This window comes from Squalius cephalus (genome assembly GCF_949319135.1).
Source record: "Squalius cephalus genome assembly, chromosome: 3".
NCBI lineage: Eukaryota > Metazoa > Chordata > Actinopteri > Cypriniformes > Leuciscidae > Squalius > Squalius cephalus.
The window spans coordinates 35,136,913-35,152,972 of NC_137124.1; the positions used below are offsets into that span (position 1 = coordinate 35,136,913).

General features: G+C 37.2%; 1 protein-coding gene across 5 annotated transcripts in view; it reads right to left on the minus strand.

Annotated features, from left to right (window-relative positions):
* ppip5k1a (diphosphoinositol pentakisphosphate kinase 1a) overlaps positions 1–16,060 on the minus strand; it is a 37,774-nt gene that overhangs the window by 11,791 nt on the left and 9,923 nt on the right. For all 5 annotated transcript variants that reach the window (XM_079865134.1, XM_079865135.1, XM_079865137.1 and 2 more), the window contains exons 7-26: positions 14,663–14,764; positions 14,344–14,505; positions 14,092–14,213; positions 13,858–13,959; positions 13,584–13,670; positions 13,414–13,489; positions 10,621–10,730; positions 9,994–10,079; positions 9,780–9,905; positions 7,163–7,284; positions 6,888–7,070; positions 6,634–6,775; positions 6,297–6,520; positions 4,057–4,184; positions 3,847–3,961; positions 2,968–3,075; positions 2,691–2,804; positions 2,417–2,557; positions 2,177–2,270; positions 1,206–1,331 (exon numbers count right to left, since the gene is read on the minus strand). In XM_079865134.1, the coding sequence (XP_079721260.1) occupies positions 1,206–1,331; positions 2,177–2,270; positions 2,417–2,557; positions 2,691–2,804; positions 2,968–3,075; positions 3,847–3,961; positions 4,057–4,184; positions 6,297–6,520; positions 6,634–6,775; positions 6,888–7,070; positions 7,163–7,284; positions 9,780–9,905; positions 9,994–10,079; positions 10,621–10,730; positions 13,414–13,489; positions 13,584–13,670; positions 13,858–13,959; positions 14,092–14,213; positions 14,344–14,505; positions 14,663–14,764 (2,470 nt within the window). The remainder of the gene's footprint in view (positions 1–1,205; positions 1,332–2,176; positions 2,271–2,416; positions 2,558–2,690; positions 2,805–2,967; positions 3,076–3,846; positions 3,962–4,056; positions 4,185–6,296; positions 6,521–6,633; positions 6,776–6,887; positions 7,071–7,162; positions 7,285–9,779; positions 9,906–9,993; positions 10,080–10,620; positions 10,731–13,413; positions 13,490–13,583; positions 13,671–13,857; positions 13,960–14,091; positions 14,214–14,343; positions 14,506–14,662; positions 14,765–16,060) is intronic.

Consider the following 16,060-nt stretch of genomic DNA (forward strand, 5'->3'; position numbering starts at 1 on the left):
GCAGGAAGAGCAGCGTTTAGTGTCTCAATGTGATTTAGACTTTTAGCTAAAGAGTGAGAATGTTTCATATTACGAGGAAGATGTTAATCTCACAGATAGGTTCAACTGAGGCTATTCCTATTTAAGTGAAAAAAGAAAAAAGAAAATGACAATAAGAAGACAGATCTTTATCTGCTTAATTGTCTTCACAGAGTCGCCCAGAGTGAATGAGTGGATCTATTTATAACGCTTTAGCTACAGTAATATTTTGGGCTTGTCACTTTATGGGCACTTCTCTACTATAAATACAGATGCCATCTTATCAGACGTCATCTCTCTGAACAAACAAAATGGTGGACAGAAGCATGAAAAGCTTGAGACGGTCAGATCAACCCCTTACCTATGTAATTTAAGCAGCTCTGAGAGCCTGTAGCGTAACAGCAATGCCTTCACAGGACACAACCACACACAACAGTGAAGACAAAGAAACTAGGGAATGACCAGCCAGTCCTAGAGACCAGCCAGAGGTTTAAAATGAAGCTAATAAGGATAAATGAACAGGCTCATGTATACGATAGTAACAAATGAGAAAGTAAAGTTAGAACTGCAAAACGGCAGTAAAGAAAACAGGACACAGGAAATGGGAACTGAAAGGGGGAGAACGCCAAACAATGTGACACTGACACCTTGTGGACAAAGTGTTTCACCAGGAGCGTAAAAACTGAACATTCTGGAAGGAATCGGTATGTAAGAGCACTCCAAAGAGCACTGAATCATTTATCAAATTTAGAAATAATTTCAACACCAATTTAATGGGTAATAGTTTGCCGTTCACTAAATCTACATTCTTACCATGTTTTTGCTTCAAACTTTTTTGGATTCCTGCAATGGTACATAAAAATATGTGCTTCCATTTAAATGATGTCAAGAATAAAACACTGCTCACAAAAAATGATAAATGACAAGAAACAAAAGACAATTTCAGAAAGACAAGAAATGACACAGCAGACTCCATGAGCTTCTAAACACCACACATTCAAGACCATGAACATGAACCAGATGTGAAATGGTGAGCATGACAGCGAGATGTGTGATACACCATCAGGACCTGTTGTAACGAGAGTTCTTAATCCTAAACTTCACAGGAAGTGCCCTTTACCTAGATTTCCTGTATTGTAAACTCTTTTATTATCTCTGTGAGAGAAGGAGCTGGACTGAGCACATACCGTCTTTATAGGTCAAACTGCCTGAGGAGAATTTTTTGCGGTGTGTGCGTGCGTAGTCCTGAAGGTTGGGGGCACTAGAGGAGCCCCCCAGGACGGTGGTGCTGAAGAGACCAGCGCACTGAGAGCCTGCAGAGGGGGTTAGATCACGGAATTAGTGTGCACACCAACCACATGCACTTATTAATCAAAACACAGCAGTTACTGCAGAGGGAGTGAGAGGACTATAAAATCATAATATATGACTCATGCCAAAACCATTGCGGTTTGGCTTACATCAATGACAGGCTAGTAGAGCGAAATCTAATGAACAAAAGACAGAAGCAATGTTCTGGTCAGGGAAAGTATATACATTATATCAATTAGGAGCAATTATGAACACAAAAAAAACCTTAGCAAAACAGCAGATCAGTATGATATTAGTGAACATTATCGTTCACATGTCATTGATGGTAGATTACACAAATTAACTTCAAATCTACAGATAGTTAGGTATGAAATATGTCGGACTGCATGCAGGATTATTTTGCTAATTTTCACCCTTGTCAAATATGTTTTTTTACCATGCAAAATTTTTCACTTTTAAAATTGCAGCAAATTCAAGGCACTTTCTTTCATAGGCGTATAAAAAGCCAACTAAACGGTCATCACAGATTACAGCACTAAATAAAGCACTAATTTATTTAAAACAGTTTAAATAGGCTACAGCAAAACACAGAATGATTAATCCAAAATGTCTAAAAATTAACAGCAGCATCCCACCATCATGCAACAAACTCCGTCTCTGTCTGGATCTGAAGTGTGTATCCACCAATTTCCTAGGTAACGTCTATGCAAGTGGTCAGCTAATGGCTTTTACACCCGAAATAACATGCAATATAGTGTTGCCTTGGATTGAGAGGGTGTGTTCCTGTCAGGGAGAAGAGATAAACAGCAGTTGTTGAGGCTGACTGAGACAGACACATGATACCAACCTAATCCGCTCTGCTTCATCTCTGGAGACTGACGTGAGCAGGAGGGGAAGAGGCGATAGCTGCCCCCTTTAGAGGATGAGCTTTCCGATAGGACCTGTGTACAGACACAAATAGAACTGTTGAATTATGGTACATAAAACCCAGCTAGATTCAGTCAATTTGACACCACAGAGATTTACAAAGCACACTGTACAATGGTTGGCATAGTAGGTTTATTGAGTGTGATGGCGGCTGTGATACCTCCATGGAGCCAGTCTTGCGATTCCGGATCAGAGGGGATTTCCTCTGGGTGCTGATGGCCTCCGAAAGGGGCAAGGCACGGTCTGGTTCATCTCGTGCAAGATTTTCCAAACTACCAGGGTCTGTTTGCTTTTGGTCATTCTATGTCAACACAAACAAACACAGACATGGAAAATTCTGCTGAACAATTTTTTATTTAATAACAATTCATTAGCTGAACAACAACCTAATCCAATACATGATGAGAAAATGTAACAAATGAAAGTCTGTATACTTCAGCAGAGGCTGGACGGAAACCAAATCCCATCGGAGCGCTCTCCTCCTCAGATACTTTGACCCCAGGGCTGAAATGCAGTTCCACATGGAAGCGCTCTTCAGAGGATGGGTCCTGAGTTAACACAACATCACAACTGTCACATTTCTTTGAAGAACTCTTTTGAGACTACACAGTCCTTACTCAAATAAAACACTGGACAGCTCAGTTATGACAGTTCACTTATGTTTATTCTGTACCTCAGTTGAGTAGAACAGACAGTGAGAGCAGGATGTACCTTTTTGTTGTCTTCGTAGAGCATAATGACGATCTGGGTCATGTAGTTGAGCTCAGACACTGCACTTAGATAATCCATGGCTCTCTTCCACTGCTGGTCCTTCTCCTCCTGAAACATCATATGTATCCTTTAACATTTAACTGAAACCACAATCAAAGGTTCTTGCTAAAAAAAAAAAAGTGTTCCTGTTCTCTCTTATTTTTCTGCATTTGTACTGGAACAGCAGCGGTTTCTTTGGGTACCACTGTACACAAAGCAGAGCTGCGCTATAAAAACTACTTTATACAGAGGTAAGAGGAAATTAAATACCATCGAAACTTTTCTGAAGACAGTAAGTTCCCTTTAGCGATACATTCATATAAACCCCCACCCCCAATTCAATATTTATGTTTTTCTTCCTTTATTATTTCAAGCATAGCTTGTTGTGCCTGGTGCAAAATTTGCTCTGTTGGCACATCTGTGTTCTCCTCCTTGTATCCGTTTTCTGCCAAAGCTAATTTATGGCCGGTCGACCAGTGCATCTCTAGCTGAATATTATCTCTAATAATGAAGTTGCAATTCAGTAAATTAAAAATGTTAACTTTAAATTAAATACTGAATAACACAATACAGTTTACAAATTATAATCAAGTACTTTGTATGTGCTTTAAATATATCAACATATCAAAATAATTTTACTTCTTTGAAAGCACAGCAAAAGATTATTAAAGTATACTAATTAAAAATGTCCTTTAAAGTAAAACGTAATTTGGCAACATTACAAAGTGCACTTTTTACATGTGTTAAGCATAGTCATGAAAGACAGTAGACAGGACTTATGTGTGCGTCACTTCGATTCTCTATTTTCCTCGTCATTTCTCTTTATAATATAATACTTACATCCAATAGGCCGCCATAACGGAAGATGCTAAGCAGGGAGTGGACGTGACTCTCACTCGTGAAATACAGCCGAGTTCGGACATGCCTGCCTGGTGACAGCACACCACGTGAGTATCTGGGATACAAAGATATGGACAAATCTCTTATGGTCAATAGAAGAGACCAAATAAAAGAAAAAGGAGAGATGAGAGTAAAAAACAGGGCACTCACAGAGGATGCAGCTTGTTTACAGACTCGTCCTCATGTGTCCTCTGAAGGTCCAGTAGAATTTTCTTTACTAAAGGCAGACAGTAGGCATATGCAATATCCAGCTTTTCCACGTTATTAATGCCATACTCCTAAAAAAAAAAAAAAAAAAGTAGTTTACAATCAGATGTACAATAGCAGATCCTGGCTTTGTACTGGGTAGAGGTGTTTTGGGGGGGGGAACAAGGGATAATCCACAGTTAGCTGTGCATTAAACGATTTTAATGCATGACGTGGAGGCAAAGAACCGCCCGATGCCTCTACAAAGTGCATTAAAATCGTTTTAACAACTAACCGTGGATTATCCTGTTTATACCATATGGTCATATGCAAGCACTGACAACATAAAAGGTTAGTTCACCCAAAATTGAAAATTTTGTCTTTAATTACTCACCCTTCATGTTGTTCCAAGTTCCAACCCCGTAAGACTTTCGTTCATCTTTGGGAACACAAACGCTGTTACACTACGTGAACTCACTCAGAGGCCCACACAGAAGAAAATGAATAGCTAAATAAAGTCGTTATTTTAGTTTTTAGTATTCTCCTCACTTGATAAACTTGTGGTTGAGCTACTGTAGTCACTTGGACTATTTTAACGATGTCTTTACTAACTTTCTGGGCCGGCAAGTTTCAATTACAGAGAAGCCTATGGAGGAGTGAGACAGCTCTCAGATTTAATAAAAAATATCTTAATTTGTGTTCCGAAGATGAACGAAAGTCTTACGGGGTTGGAACAACATGAGGGTGAGTAATTAATGACCGAATTTTAATTTTTGGGTGAACTAACCCTTTAAAGCTGTTACTGATGTTTGCAGCACAATATTTGACCGAAAGGGTAAAACTGATGGTTATTTTCAGCAGTTACGGTTCATTAGATTTAGCATTCATCCACTTTGAATCAGACACAGAGATAAAGTAGTGCGTAAGATTACATTTATTTGATTTTGAATGAATGAATTATAGCATTTATTTGAATTATCGAGAGAGAGAGAGAGAGAGAGAGAGAGAGAGACAGAGAGAGAGAGAGAGAGAGAGAGAGAGAGAGAGAGAGAGAGAGAGAGAGATTCGTACCAGCATCTGTTCAGTGTCTCTCTCTTTTAACAATGAAGCTGTGAGTTTAATTACTTCAGAATAGCGATGTAACCCCCTCTTTGCTGAGAAATATAATGTGGCGATTCAGTAGCGAAGCTATTTTATTACTAAAAGTCACAGGCCAGTGTTGGCAAGTTTCTGTACTCCAGAATGTTTCTGTGTGCGCAGCACGATCTTTGCTCTCTGTGTGCGAGTGACGTTTGTGTGTGCTCTTCAATGAAAATGGCACATTAATAAAGAATAGTGATTAAACTGACTTGGAAATACCTGTGCATCAAATGTTTTTTTGCACACCTTCCAGCCAATCATATTTAAGTATTCAGGGAGACCACGGTATAACAAAAAATAAACAATCTTTTATTACCTAGAAGACTAGATTAAAGTACACAAGAGTATCACTATTTTGTAGCAAGTCGATACGACTCCCATTCAACAAGATAAGTAGTTCAATTCTACTGCTGTTGGCAAGGTTTATATTGTTAACTTAAAATTAAACAACAAAACAAAAATAAAAACAATTTAAATTTCTTGAAATAAAATAAAAAAATATTAAAACTGAAATACAATAAAATAGTAAAAAAAAAAAAAGTCTTTCAGGGGTTGGACCCACTTTTGCCTTCAGAACTAACTTAATTTTAAGGCAACATTTCTTATTTACATTTAGTTTAAGTTAAAGTACTAAAATAACTAAAACTAAATAAAACCTATATAGACCTATTTAAAAATAAAATAACCTATATAAACTAAAACTTTAGTGAAAATTAAAATGAAAACAAATTACAAATATAAATTCTAATTCAAAATATTTAAAAAACAATGATACTAAAAAACACTAGCTGTTAGTCAAAGATTGTCAAGAAGTACTTATAAGGGTTTAACAATATTTTTTTAGATTTAGTTTTACTTTTTGTTAACTTTGTGTTGTGCTATCGAGGGCTGGGTGATATGTGAATAAAAAAATGTAATAATTTTTTTTTCTTGAAGAAAGTAATAGCTAATGCTCATGAGAATATCTAGTGAAATACTTGTTTTCTGACAAGCACTATTCACATAAGCAAATGAAGAAAAATAAACTTTAGCTAAGGGCAAGACATACAGATTTCCTCACACACCTGAGGTATGACAATGTCGGCTAGAGCTCGAGAGAGCTTGAAGAGTTCGCCTGTGTCCTCCAGGCCCAGGGAGCTGTTGTGCTGCACGTCATACTTAACACAGTCATAAATGTCAGGAATCTTGCTGATGTCGTAGCGGCCGCTCTTCATGCGGAAGTCCCGTTCCAACTTAGACCAGCGCTGCAGCATCATCTCCAGTGTCTCGCTGTGGTACAGCTGTAAATCTGAGAGAGGCAACTCAAACTCATTTACTCAGGTTGTATCAAGTTTATCTGTATGGCCTTTTAAAGTGCGCTTTTCTTTTCAGTCTTTTTTTATGTGAGCACAAAGCAATCACCTGCTGATTTGGGGTCTTCAAGTCTTTTGCGGATCTGTGAGGTGAGGCTCTGGACAAGGGTGTAGACTTGATCACACATACTCACTGGATTCTCCACAGCCTTCATAGAGTTCACCAGAGAGCTGCTGCATGTTGGAGCCAGCTGGAGAAACAAAAGAGATGAAGTGTGGACACAGATGTGCTTTTCATATCAAGTCAGCGGAGGGACTGAAATACACCCCATAGTTCAAAAGATGATTGACGCTCTGATTTACCCTGTCAAAGTCTTCTTCTGTGAAGATTTGATCTTTCTGCATGATCTCATGAAGTCTGGCCTTAACCCTCTGCTGACAGCCGCTGAGGGAGTCAATATCGTTATCCAGCAGGCCGTTCATATTTGCACTCTTTACCATCTGGACCAGGATGGGTGTCAGTTCCCCTTCCAGTGCCAAGAGACCCTGCGAGGCAGACAACCAACACCAGGTTAACATCCTCTGATAACTTTATATCTTTAAACCTTAAAAGACCTGTATTTGTTGTGGCTGAGGACCTTTGCAAACGCAGCAGCAGTCATTTGCACCCTGCCCTCATCCGAGGCATAGATCTTGAGGTCATGCCGGTAGGTGCTGTGTAACCTGAGCAGGCCACAGCCTGGAAAGCCAGCGTAATCCCCTATAAGAAGTCAAGAACATAACATTCACAGAGAAAAACTTGGTGAGACTAAATAGCCATATAGAACAAGGGTAATCAACCCTGTTCCTGAAAACCCACTGTCTTTCCGGGGTTTATCTCCAACCATAATCAAGGTCTTAACTGACAATTAGAGGCATGGGTGTTGGAGCAGGCTGGAATGAAACTCTGCAGGATAGTGGGTCTCTAAGAACAGGGTTAAACACTACTATTATTAAGTCTGAAGGTTAACATGTCAAAGTTAACATGTCCAAAAGGTTATTTTGCTGTAAAATCGCATTCACTCAAATTTGGAAACCTCAGACACATTGAACCAAGTTTGATGTCACTGAAAGTAAACACCATTGGTTGTTCCATATTACACAACCAATCAGTAAGCAAAACGTAAATACAACTCTAATTTGCAAGATAAGGAAGAATGAAAGATTATCAGTGAACAATGGTTAAAATGTAAGTCTGTTCCTCAAACAAAAGTATCAGAAGACTTACAGCACACAATATAGTCATATGAACAATATGGTTTTGTGACACTTCTATGGTGTGAAAGAAATTAAAAAAATACCGCTGCACAGAAAAAAGCAGAAATTATAGCTAAGAACAAACAGGAAAATGGGAAGCATATAATACGAAGACTGCTGATGAGGCACTGGGTTTTATCCCAAAATTGGGTAACACTTAAAAAAACCTTACATTTTATAAACTTCAAGGATCTTATAATAAATGCTTCACAGATCTTTGGTTAATAGAGTGCTGCAGGGATGGTGTATTTTTGTAGGCCAACCCAGAGGTTTGCATCACTCTGGTTTCCTCAACATCCATTAGCTTTTGGATTATTGCAGAAAATAAGCTCTGTGACAAAAGTTTATAATTCTTACACATTTTGTCAATCAAGATAATCTTCACAAATGAACATGTTTATGAATATTGAAGCTTAAATACAATCTGCAGCAGCTGAAGTTAAGCTATAAATAACTTCACCACATTTGCATGACATCAACGTCACCAAATGCCTTTTTCAAGATACGTAAAAGCTAGAAGAATTCACGAGTGGGGTATAACTGATGTAGTATTTTTATGTCTTAGAATAAAATGTGAAATAAATCCTGAGCTTGTGTTAACCACAGGCATTTAACCAAAAACCAAAAAGTCCATTGGACAATGAAAATTCCTAAAGTTCATAAAGTTCATAAATGCTCATTTCCTGGTTTTAGGACTTTGCAGCACTCTATGTGCATTACATTTTTGTTTAATTAGTCATTACTCAACTGTAAGTCAGTTATTTGACTATGGTTAATATATTCATATTTGAAAGTTCACCAAGTACTGATTTATTAAGCATTATATAATGTTTGTAGATGACTGAATGACTGAAAATGTCATCCGATCATATTGAGTCACCGTCATTAATATGAATGTTAATCAGTTAGATTTAAGTATAATGTTGGATTAGAAAGGTGTAATAAGGTGCTGAAAGCATGAGATTTGTGGACTCTAGAAAAATAACATCTAAAGGGGTTCTCAACTCTGATCAAACACACCAACGCAGTGCCAGGCGCGACGCAAGTGTCTTTTGCTAGTTTCAGCCGACGCAGTTATCATTTTCATGTCCTGCGCCACGTTGTTTAAATAGCAAATGCATTTGCGCCCATTTGTGTGCTGCTCTGAAAACGAGGTGTGTTCAGGCGCATTGTTGGTACGTTGCTATTTTGAGGCAACTGAAACCTGGTCTAAAGTAAAAAAAAATTTGTCATTTAAACTTTGTTTCATTTGTGGCGGCTTGCTGAAAAAATGCTCAGCTACTTCTCTGCGGCGATGCTGCTGCAGTGCTGTCATATCTGGATACCGGAAGCCGTTATAAAACGCTCTCGCATGTTTCGTTTTTGCCATTTTAGGACGAATAAAATTGACATTTGTAGCTTCAACAACCAGATGCAGTTTGTCCAGTTTCATCTGGAATGCGAAAAAAAAAATCTCTCTTTCAGTCTTTTAATTAATGGGAGCTATCCAATCAGAAAAAACACATGAAGTGACCAGGTACACATGAACGATGTGTGTGGAATATTTAATAAGGACTCAATAATGAATATCTATACTGAATTTATAGCATTGACTATGTATAACGGAACAAGCTGCAAAGCTGTCAGTCAGTAACGTCGTAGTGGTCGCGCTGCACACTTTTATTGACTTGCGCAGTTTAATTCTTACACTTTAATAGTATATATAACTCCTACCTTAATATATCAAGCTGTGTTACTATGAGGAATGATTACCTCAAAATGCAGATCTGTATGCAGGTACGAGGTACTTTATCTGAATGAAATACACACATCTCTCTCACTTTTGCTCAAGTGCCAGCGATTAACCCTCAGCGTGCCAGTGTTGGCACGCCTGCCATAGGTTGCCGACCCCTGGCTTGCTTAGATCGTTAAAATAGGGCCCCTAAGTGACAGACAAACAGGAGGTTTTTTTTTTTTCACCTTGACCTCCAGGATACATGCAGCGGAAAGCCCTGCCGAGTTCTTCAGCCTGAACTCTGCCTGCTGGAGTCAGCTCTCCCCCCCACTTCAGCACCAGCAGTATAGAGGCGCCTTCCTTACGGGTATCTGCACAAAACACAAACAGCAGCACCATAATGCATGACATGATTTAAAGCCAAACACGACTGAGTTTCTTGATCAACAATCCCCGTACCTTCCTCCTCACTGGATGTTTTGGGCTGTCCATGAGGAAGGTAGGTTAGCTGCACTTTCCTATTGATTCCAGAGAAATGACCATACCTGTAAAAAGAATAGAACAATAATGTAATTAGGGTATCTACAGGCCCCAAAGAAGTTTACTTTCCACTTCCCTGTTCTTGACTGACATCTATATTAACATAGCCAGAAGCACCTGCCAGAACAGCTGCTCAGAAATCCATCCAGTGCATCTATGAGTGATGCTTGTCAAGAGTTGTGAAAGGGGACACTGCGATTTCATTGTGTCATAGGACAAAACTTAATACTGAGATTCTAAAAATACTGCATGTTGGGAATATCACTGAGCATAGTGTTCATTTACAACATCCTTCAACTGAATCTCCTTTAAGACATGTTACATATATATCTCCTTAGATACACTAGAAACATTATTGTATTTTTCTTAAAGAAAGCATCTGTTAAGAATATGATGGAAATTAACGTATTGTTTTATATAACACCCGAGCTAGTAAAGCTTGTGTCTGGAAAATATGTCGTGTCAAAAGACTTAAAAGGAGGCCACCAAGGAAGACTGCAAGTGTGCCAGTTAGCATGGCCCAGTTAACATCTTACATTAACGTACATTTCTAGAACGGTCTTCAGTTGTTCAAGCTTGGACTTCTTCTCCTCAACTTCACAGTCAGTATGCTGTCCTATATCTGCCAAGAGTGTCCTAGTAATGTCCAGAACTTCCTGTGGAAACACAGATATGGAGTAGCACAGCAGGTTTTAACAATAAATTCAAGGTTTAAATGAGTGGTTCTCAAACAGCGGGCCAGGGGCCCACTATGAGGGCTCAGCAAACTTCCAAGGGGGCCTCAAGATGACTTAAAATTATGTAAAATAAGGTATTGAAAAACAGGTATTGAAATAAGTTTAAAATTTTAATTTAATTTCTTATTTTAATTTACCCCCTCAAAACCCTTTTTCCCCCTTTGAAGCACCTGGATTCCCAGAGTCTTGGAAAACCTCAATATATGAGCAAGCCTAATTTTAAAAGTTTGATTGTAGGCCTGGGCCCGTATGTATAAAACTTCTAAGAAATGCTCTTAAGAATAGTCTGTGTCAAAGTGTCAAAAAATTCTTAGTAAAAAGTAGGACTTCTCTAAGAGTATGACACTTTTATAAAGAAGCTAAAAGCAACTTTCAGTAAAGTCTAAGACTGATTCTTAAGTGCTGACTGAAGTGGCACTTAAGTGCTGTGAACTAAGGACTACAATGATGTCAACCCAAAATGGCCGTCCTCAACCACTGAATAAGCCAATAGTGAGCCTGCAAGGGTGAGGTCACCGCAGCATGACACCAATCATTTAATGTAATTAGAATATAATAATTTAATTAAGACACTGAAACTTTAATATTTAAATTTATTTTTAAAAAATTGCTTTGCATTGTGCAAAATTATCAAAAATTTGTATTGATGCTGTGGAATCCTTTTCTATTGATAGATGTCTCCTCATTTACAGTTGGAGCAATGATGCAAACATGAGTTCCATCAGTGGATCCAACAACTCAGGGAAGCTTGCAATCCTCATAAAAGTGGCTTGATTTTGCTGCAAGATTTGAAGATCAGTTGGAAAGTCAATAAACTGCCAAACAGTAGTGGCCAAAAGTGAGGCAAAGGAAAATTGACAGATTCACCCTTTATTCAAATAGCATTAAAAATGTGTTAAAGATTTTGTACGCGTATTGTGTAGTTGTGCTTGGAGTCAATTGTTTATTTTTGATAACACAATGAACCATGCCAAACTGTAGAAATATTTTTTAGCCAGGCTATCATACAAAGAAATTATGAACACATGAAAAAACAAGAGAGGACAATTAAATATTAATAAATGACTATGAGATTTTTAGTTTTTCTAAAACCTGTAGCTGTAGTTTGCCCTTTTTTGCCACTTAATATTCAACAATATTATTGATCTGCCTGCACTGACACCATTGTCTGAGAACTGAACTGAGCTGGACGATGACATGACTGTTTTCTCCAGAGCGAATAAATAGAAATAAATAAATAAATAAATAAATAAATAAATAAATAACTGATGATTTTTACAATGGAAATGAATCAACACTGAACGTACTTAAGCTGGACAATGACACTATTTTCTTCTAGAGCTGCTGTACAGCCAAAACTAACTTTTCTTGTAATCAATGTAAATCTGGTTTGAAACAATCTGAATTGTAAATGCACATCACTTTTGGCCACTACTGTATGTTTGGTGTGGTCAGTTTCACAATAGAGCCATTTCAGACCCTGCTTACTGTGGAATGATGAGCTCAAAGTCATCTGCACTGCTGCATTTTTCCAGTCGCCAAAAATGTAATTATTACTTTCATTTAATTTAATTTCATTGCTATAAAATTTCTTAAAAGGTTAGTATCTTGATGATCAACTCCCGTCATCATTTAACTCCAATACATCATATTTTTGTTGAAATGTGCGTGGCCTTCTCCTCTCTGCTGCCATCTTGTTACTCCTAATTAGGTTAGGATACCTCTCCAGCACTCTTAAATAATTTAGGAGCTGAGACCTAGTCTTGACACTTAGGAACCTTTATGAATCACACTTATTCTTAAGTTTAGGAATGAGAGTAAAATGATGTAATTCTTAGAATTTTGACAATGCAATTATTTAATTTTTAATTATTTTATTTATTTAATTTATTTAATTAAGTTCTAGTGCTCATAAATTAATAAGTTCTAGGGGGTCAATAAGGTTGAGAACCAATGGTTTAAATTCAACCAAAATATAAAAAATAAAATCTATAATAATAATAATAATAATTGTTACCTGGGATATATTGGGCCAAGATAGTTTCTGAAATGAGTAATATATTTGAGGATTTGGTATTGGAGACTTTATTTTTGATTCTTGGTTTGCCTGATAAAGCTTCGATTTTATCAAAAGAAAAAAAGACTGTAAAATCTTTTGCAGCTAGGAAAAACATGTTTGGATAAGTGACAAGACTCTGACTATATCGGGATGGCACAAGATGTTGATGGAATTAATTCCGCTGGGATATATAACTTGTCTAGTTAATGGTCAGCCAGTCCAGTTTTATAGTGTTAACTATTCTGCAGAAGGGTTTTCCCATTCATGTGCCCCAAGTGAGTACATAATGGTTTTAAACTTGTATTGCACTGCAGTTATGTATTTAAGTGTATTTATTTATTTTTACTTTATTATCTTATTTATTAATTTTTTACTCTTTTAGTGACCCAGGATAAATGTGCTCATTATTACTTCAGCAGACTGTTTTTTTATTTTTTTATTGTGATTGAATTTTTTTGTGAGTGTTTCTGTTGTAAAGTTGGAACATGTTTAATAAATGTATATATATATATATTTTTTAAATGAATAAATAAAAATTGTTACCTGGAGTTGTTTGGGTTTCTTTAGCTTCAACTTGCCCGTTTTATATCCACCATATTTCTCAAAAAGCTCAAAAAACCTAGAAGAAAGGAAAAAGCACCATATTTTTGCTATTTGTATATCAGTAATGCTTTAAGTGATTAAGTCTATTAAGCAAGGTGGCAAGAACACACATGGGATTCCGCACTTCCATCTTCATCTTCTGCTTTGGTGTACGATCTCCATGACGGATCACAGCTATTACGCAGCGCAGCTCCATCCTAGCGAAGAAGAAAAAAAGTAATTCTGATGCAATATCAAAATAGGTCACTTAAGATGGGACACCTTAAAAATATATGAATGTTGTTGCATTAGACCAAAAAAAAAAAAAAAAAAAAAATCAAGTGGAAAGATGAATTTTACTGTCAAGTCAAATGGCAAGATATAAGTGTAGCATGTGATACGTACATGGTGCCTGATGTAGTGGGTACAATAGGAATGTCCTCTGCCTCTGTAGGTATGGACCACGGGATCTGGAACTGAGGAGCCAGCTCCCTCATCACAATATTTCTGAAAGAAAGAACAAGCCAAACTCATTCTGTTGTGCAATTTTGCAACTATATGTTAATATGTTTGAAATACAAAGATTTTGAATCTTTATCTGATGATAAAGATCTTTATCTTAATCTCATTAGGCTTTACCCCAGGATCTTAGCACAGTCGTCATAGTATTTCATGGAATTCTTCACAAAGCTAAATCCGTTGACATCACACACATACGAGTGGCCGTTGGCTCGGAGGAGGTCGAATCCACACACTGTTTGCTACAGTGTAAAAAGTATTTGAGAACAAAATCAGCATGAACAGGTTAAACCCTTGAAGCATTTTCAGTCTGAAAATTCTCTCTTGTACATTCATAATTTCATTCTTGAAACCAAGAAACGAGCAGCTGACCTTGAATGCCAAACACACTTTACGGGCCACAAGCTTCTCCATGGCAGTGAGCATGACTGGGTAGCGGATTTCTTTGCCTTCACTGTCTCGCTCAACTTTCCCGTCAAGTGCAGGGGACTTACGAGCTTCTGCGTGAGCGTAATCTGGCCCAACTGTGTAAACCTGTAACAAAACAAACACGCACAAAAGAATGTTGCTGCTTCTCTAAAAATTTACAAATGAAACAAACACGCAAGAAAGCAGAACTATGCTCTATATAGATCAAGAGCAACAGGGTAATGCAATCACCGAGTAGAAAAGAAGGTAAATTATTTAGTACCTTCACATCTGTTCCATCGGTTGGCATGAACTCTTCATAGATATAGGAGCCAGTTTTCCTCACACTGCTCTCTGGAGAGTAAACACTACTTCTGCTCCCAATCTGAAACAGAGACACATTCACACTCAAATGTTACGATTTTGCCATCGTGCAACATATTAACATTAAACTATAGTTTATATCACTGTAGGCAGTTCTAGTAAAACTACTTTGAACATAGCTAACAAAGTTAAAAGCTGCTCATAATTCTAAGAAAATAAACTCCAGTAAAGTTACAAAACTATACACTACAAGTTACAAAACAATAACTAGTATTTAAGCTATTTTGAGGGGCGTTTTTGTTTTAATTTACAAGAATATACAATTTATTTAAAAGACAGCAGTATTTAATTGCCAACACAATGAGCATCACAATTAAGGTAACAGTAACAAACTCAAACGCATACATTTATATTAAATACAATTGATAAAACTAAAATACACCCTAATTTATATAACTGAACCAAATAAACATCTGAATTTAAAGCTGAAGTAAAGTGTCATTTTTGTGACACTAGTGATACCAAATGTAGTAGTTGCTTTTCAATAAGGTTCATGAACATTCCCCCATCTGGTAGTGGTTGAAAAAACAGATTGTTCTGTCCCAAACTCACGGCATTAGCTGGGCCAGTGTTACTGTGTCAGGCTGGTCGAGATGCTCAAAAAACAGAGTGAGGTTTTGATAGAGCCACACTGTAAAACTTTTCAGGGAGTTAACATACAGGTGGCTTGCTTATAAATATCCCAGCGTATTTAACTGGGATAATAAAGTAGTTAAACACTTAAGCTTTAACCATTTATTTTGCAACAAAAAAAGAATCTGTAAAATTCAGGGACAACTACAGGGCAAGAGTGCTCCAGGGATGATGTAATTTTGTTGGCCAACTCATAAATTAGCATTATTCGGTTCCCTAAGCAAAAAGCCAAAAGGGTTGTTCTATTAGCTTTAGAAAATAAGCTCGGTTACCAACAAAAGTTTATGATTCTTACACGCTTTGTTAATCAAGATAAAATTCCCAAATTACTTTTATGAATTTTGACACCTAAATATAATTGCCATAAGTAAAAAGCTACAGGTAGGCTATAATTATATAACAACACAGTCACACAACTTCAAAGTTACAAGTTGAAAAGTTTCAGTTATAGTAGTTAGAGCAGATAAGATCACAAATATAACCACAACGAGGCTGTAAAAGCTGACTAATCAGTAGATGGGTTTTCCTGTTCAGCATGATAATATTTAATGTCCCAGACAACCTGTGTAGTTCCATTTAGCCAGTTGTTAGCAACTGCCTTTTTCAAGATACGTAAAAGGGTAAAAGAATACGTAAAAGCTTAAAAACAAAATCACAAAAGGTG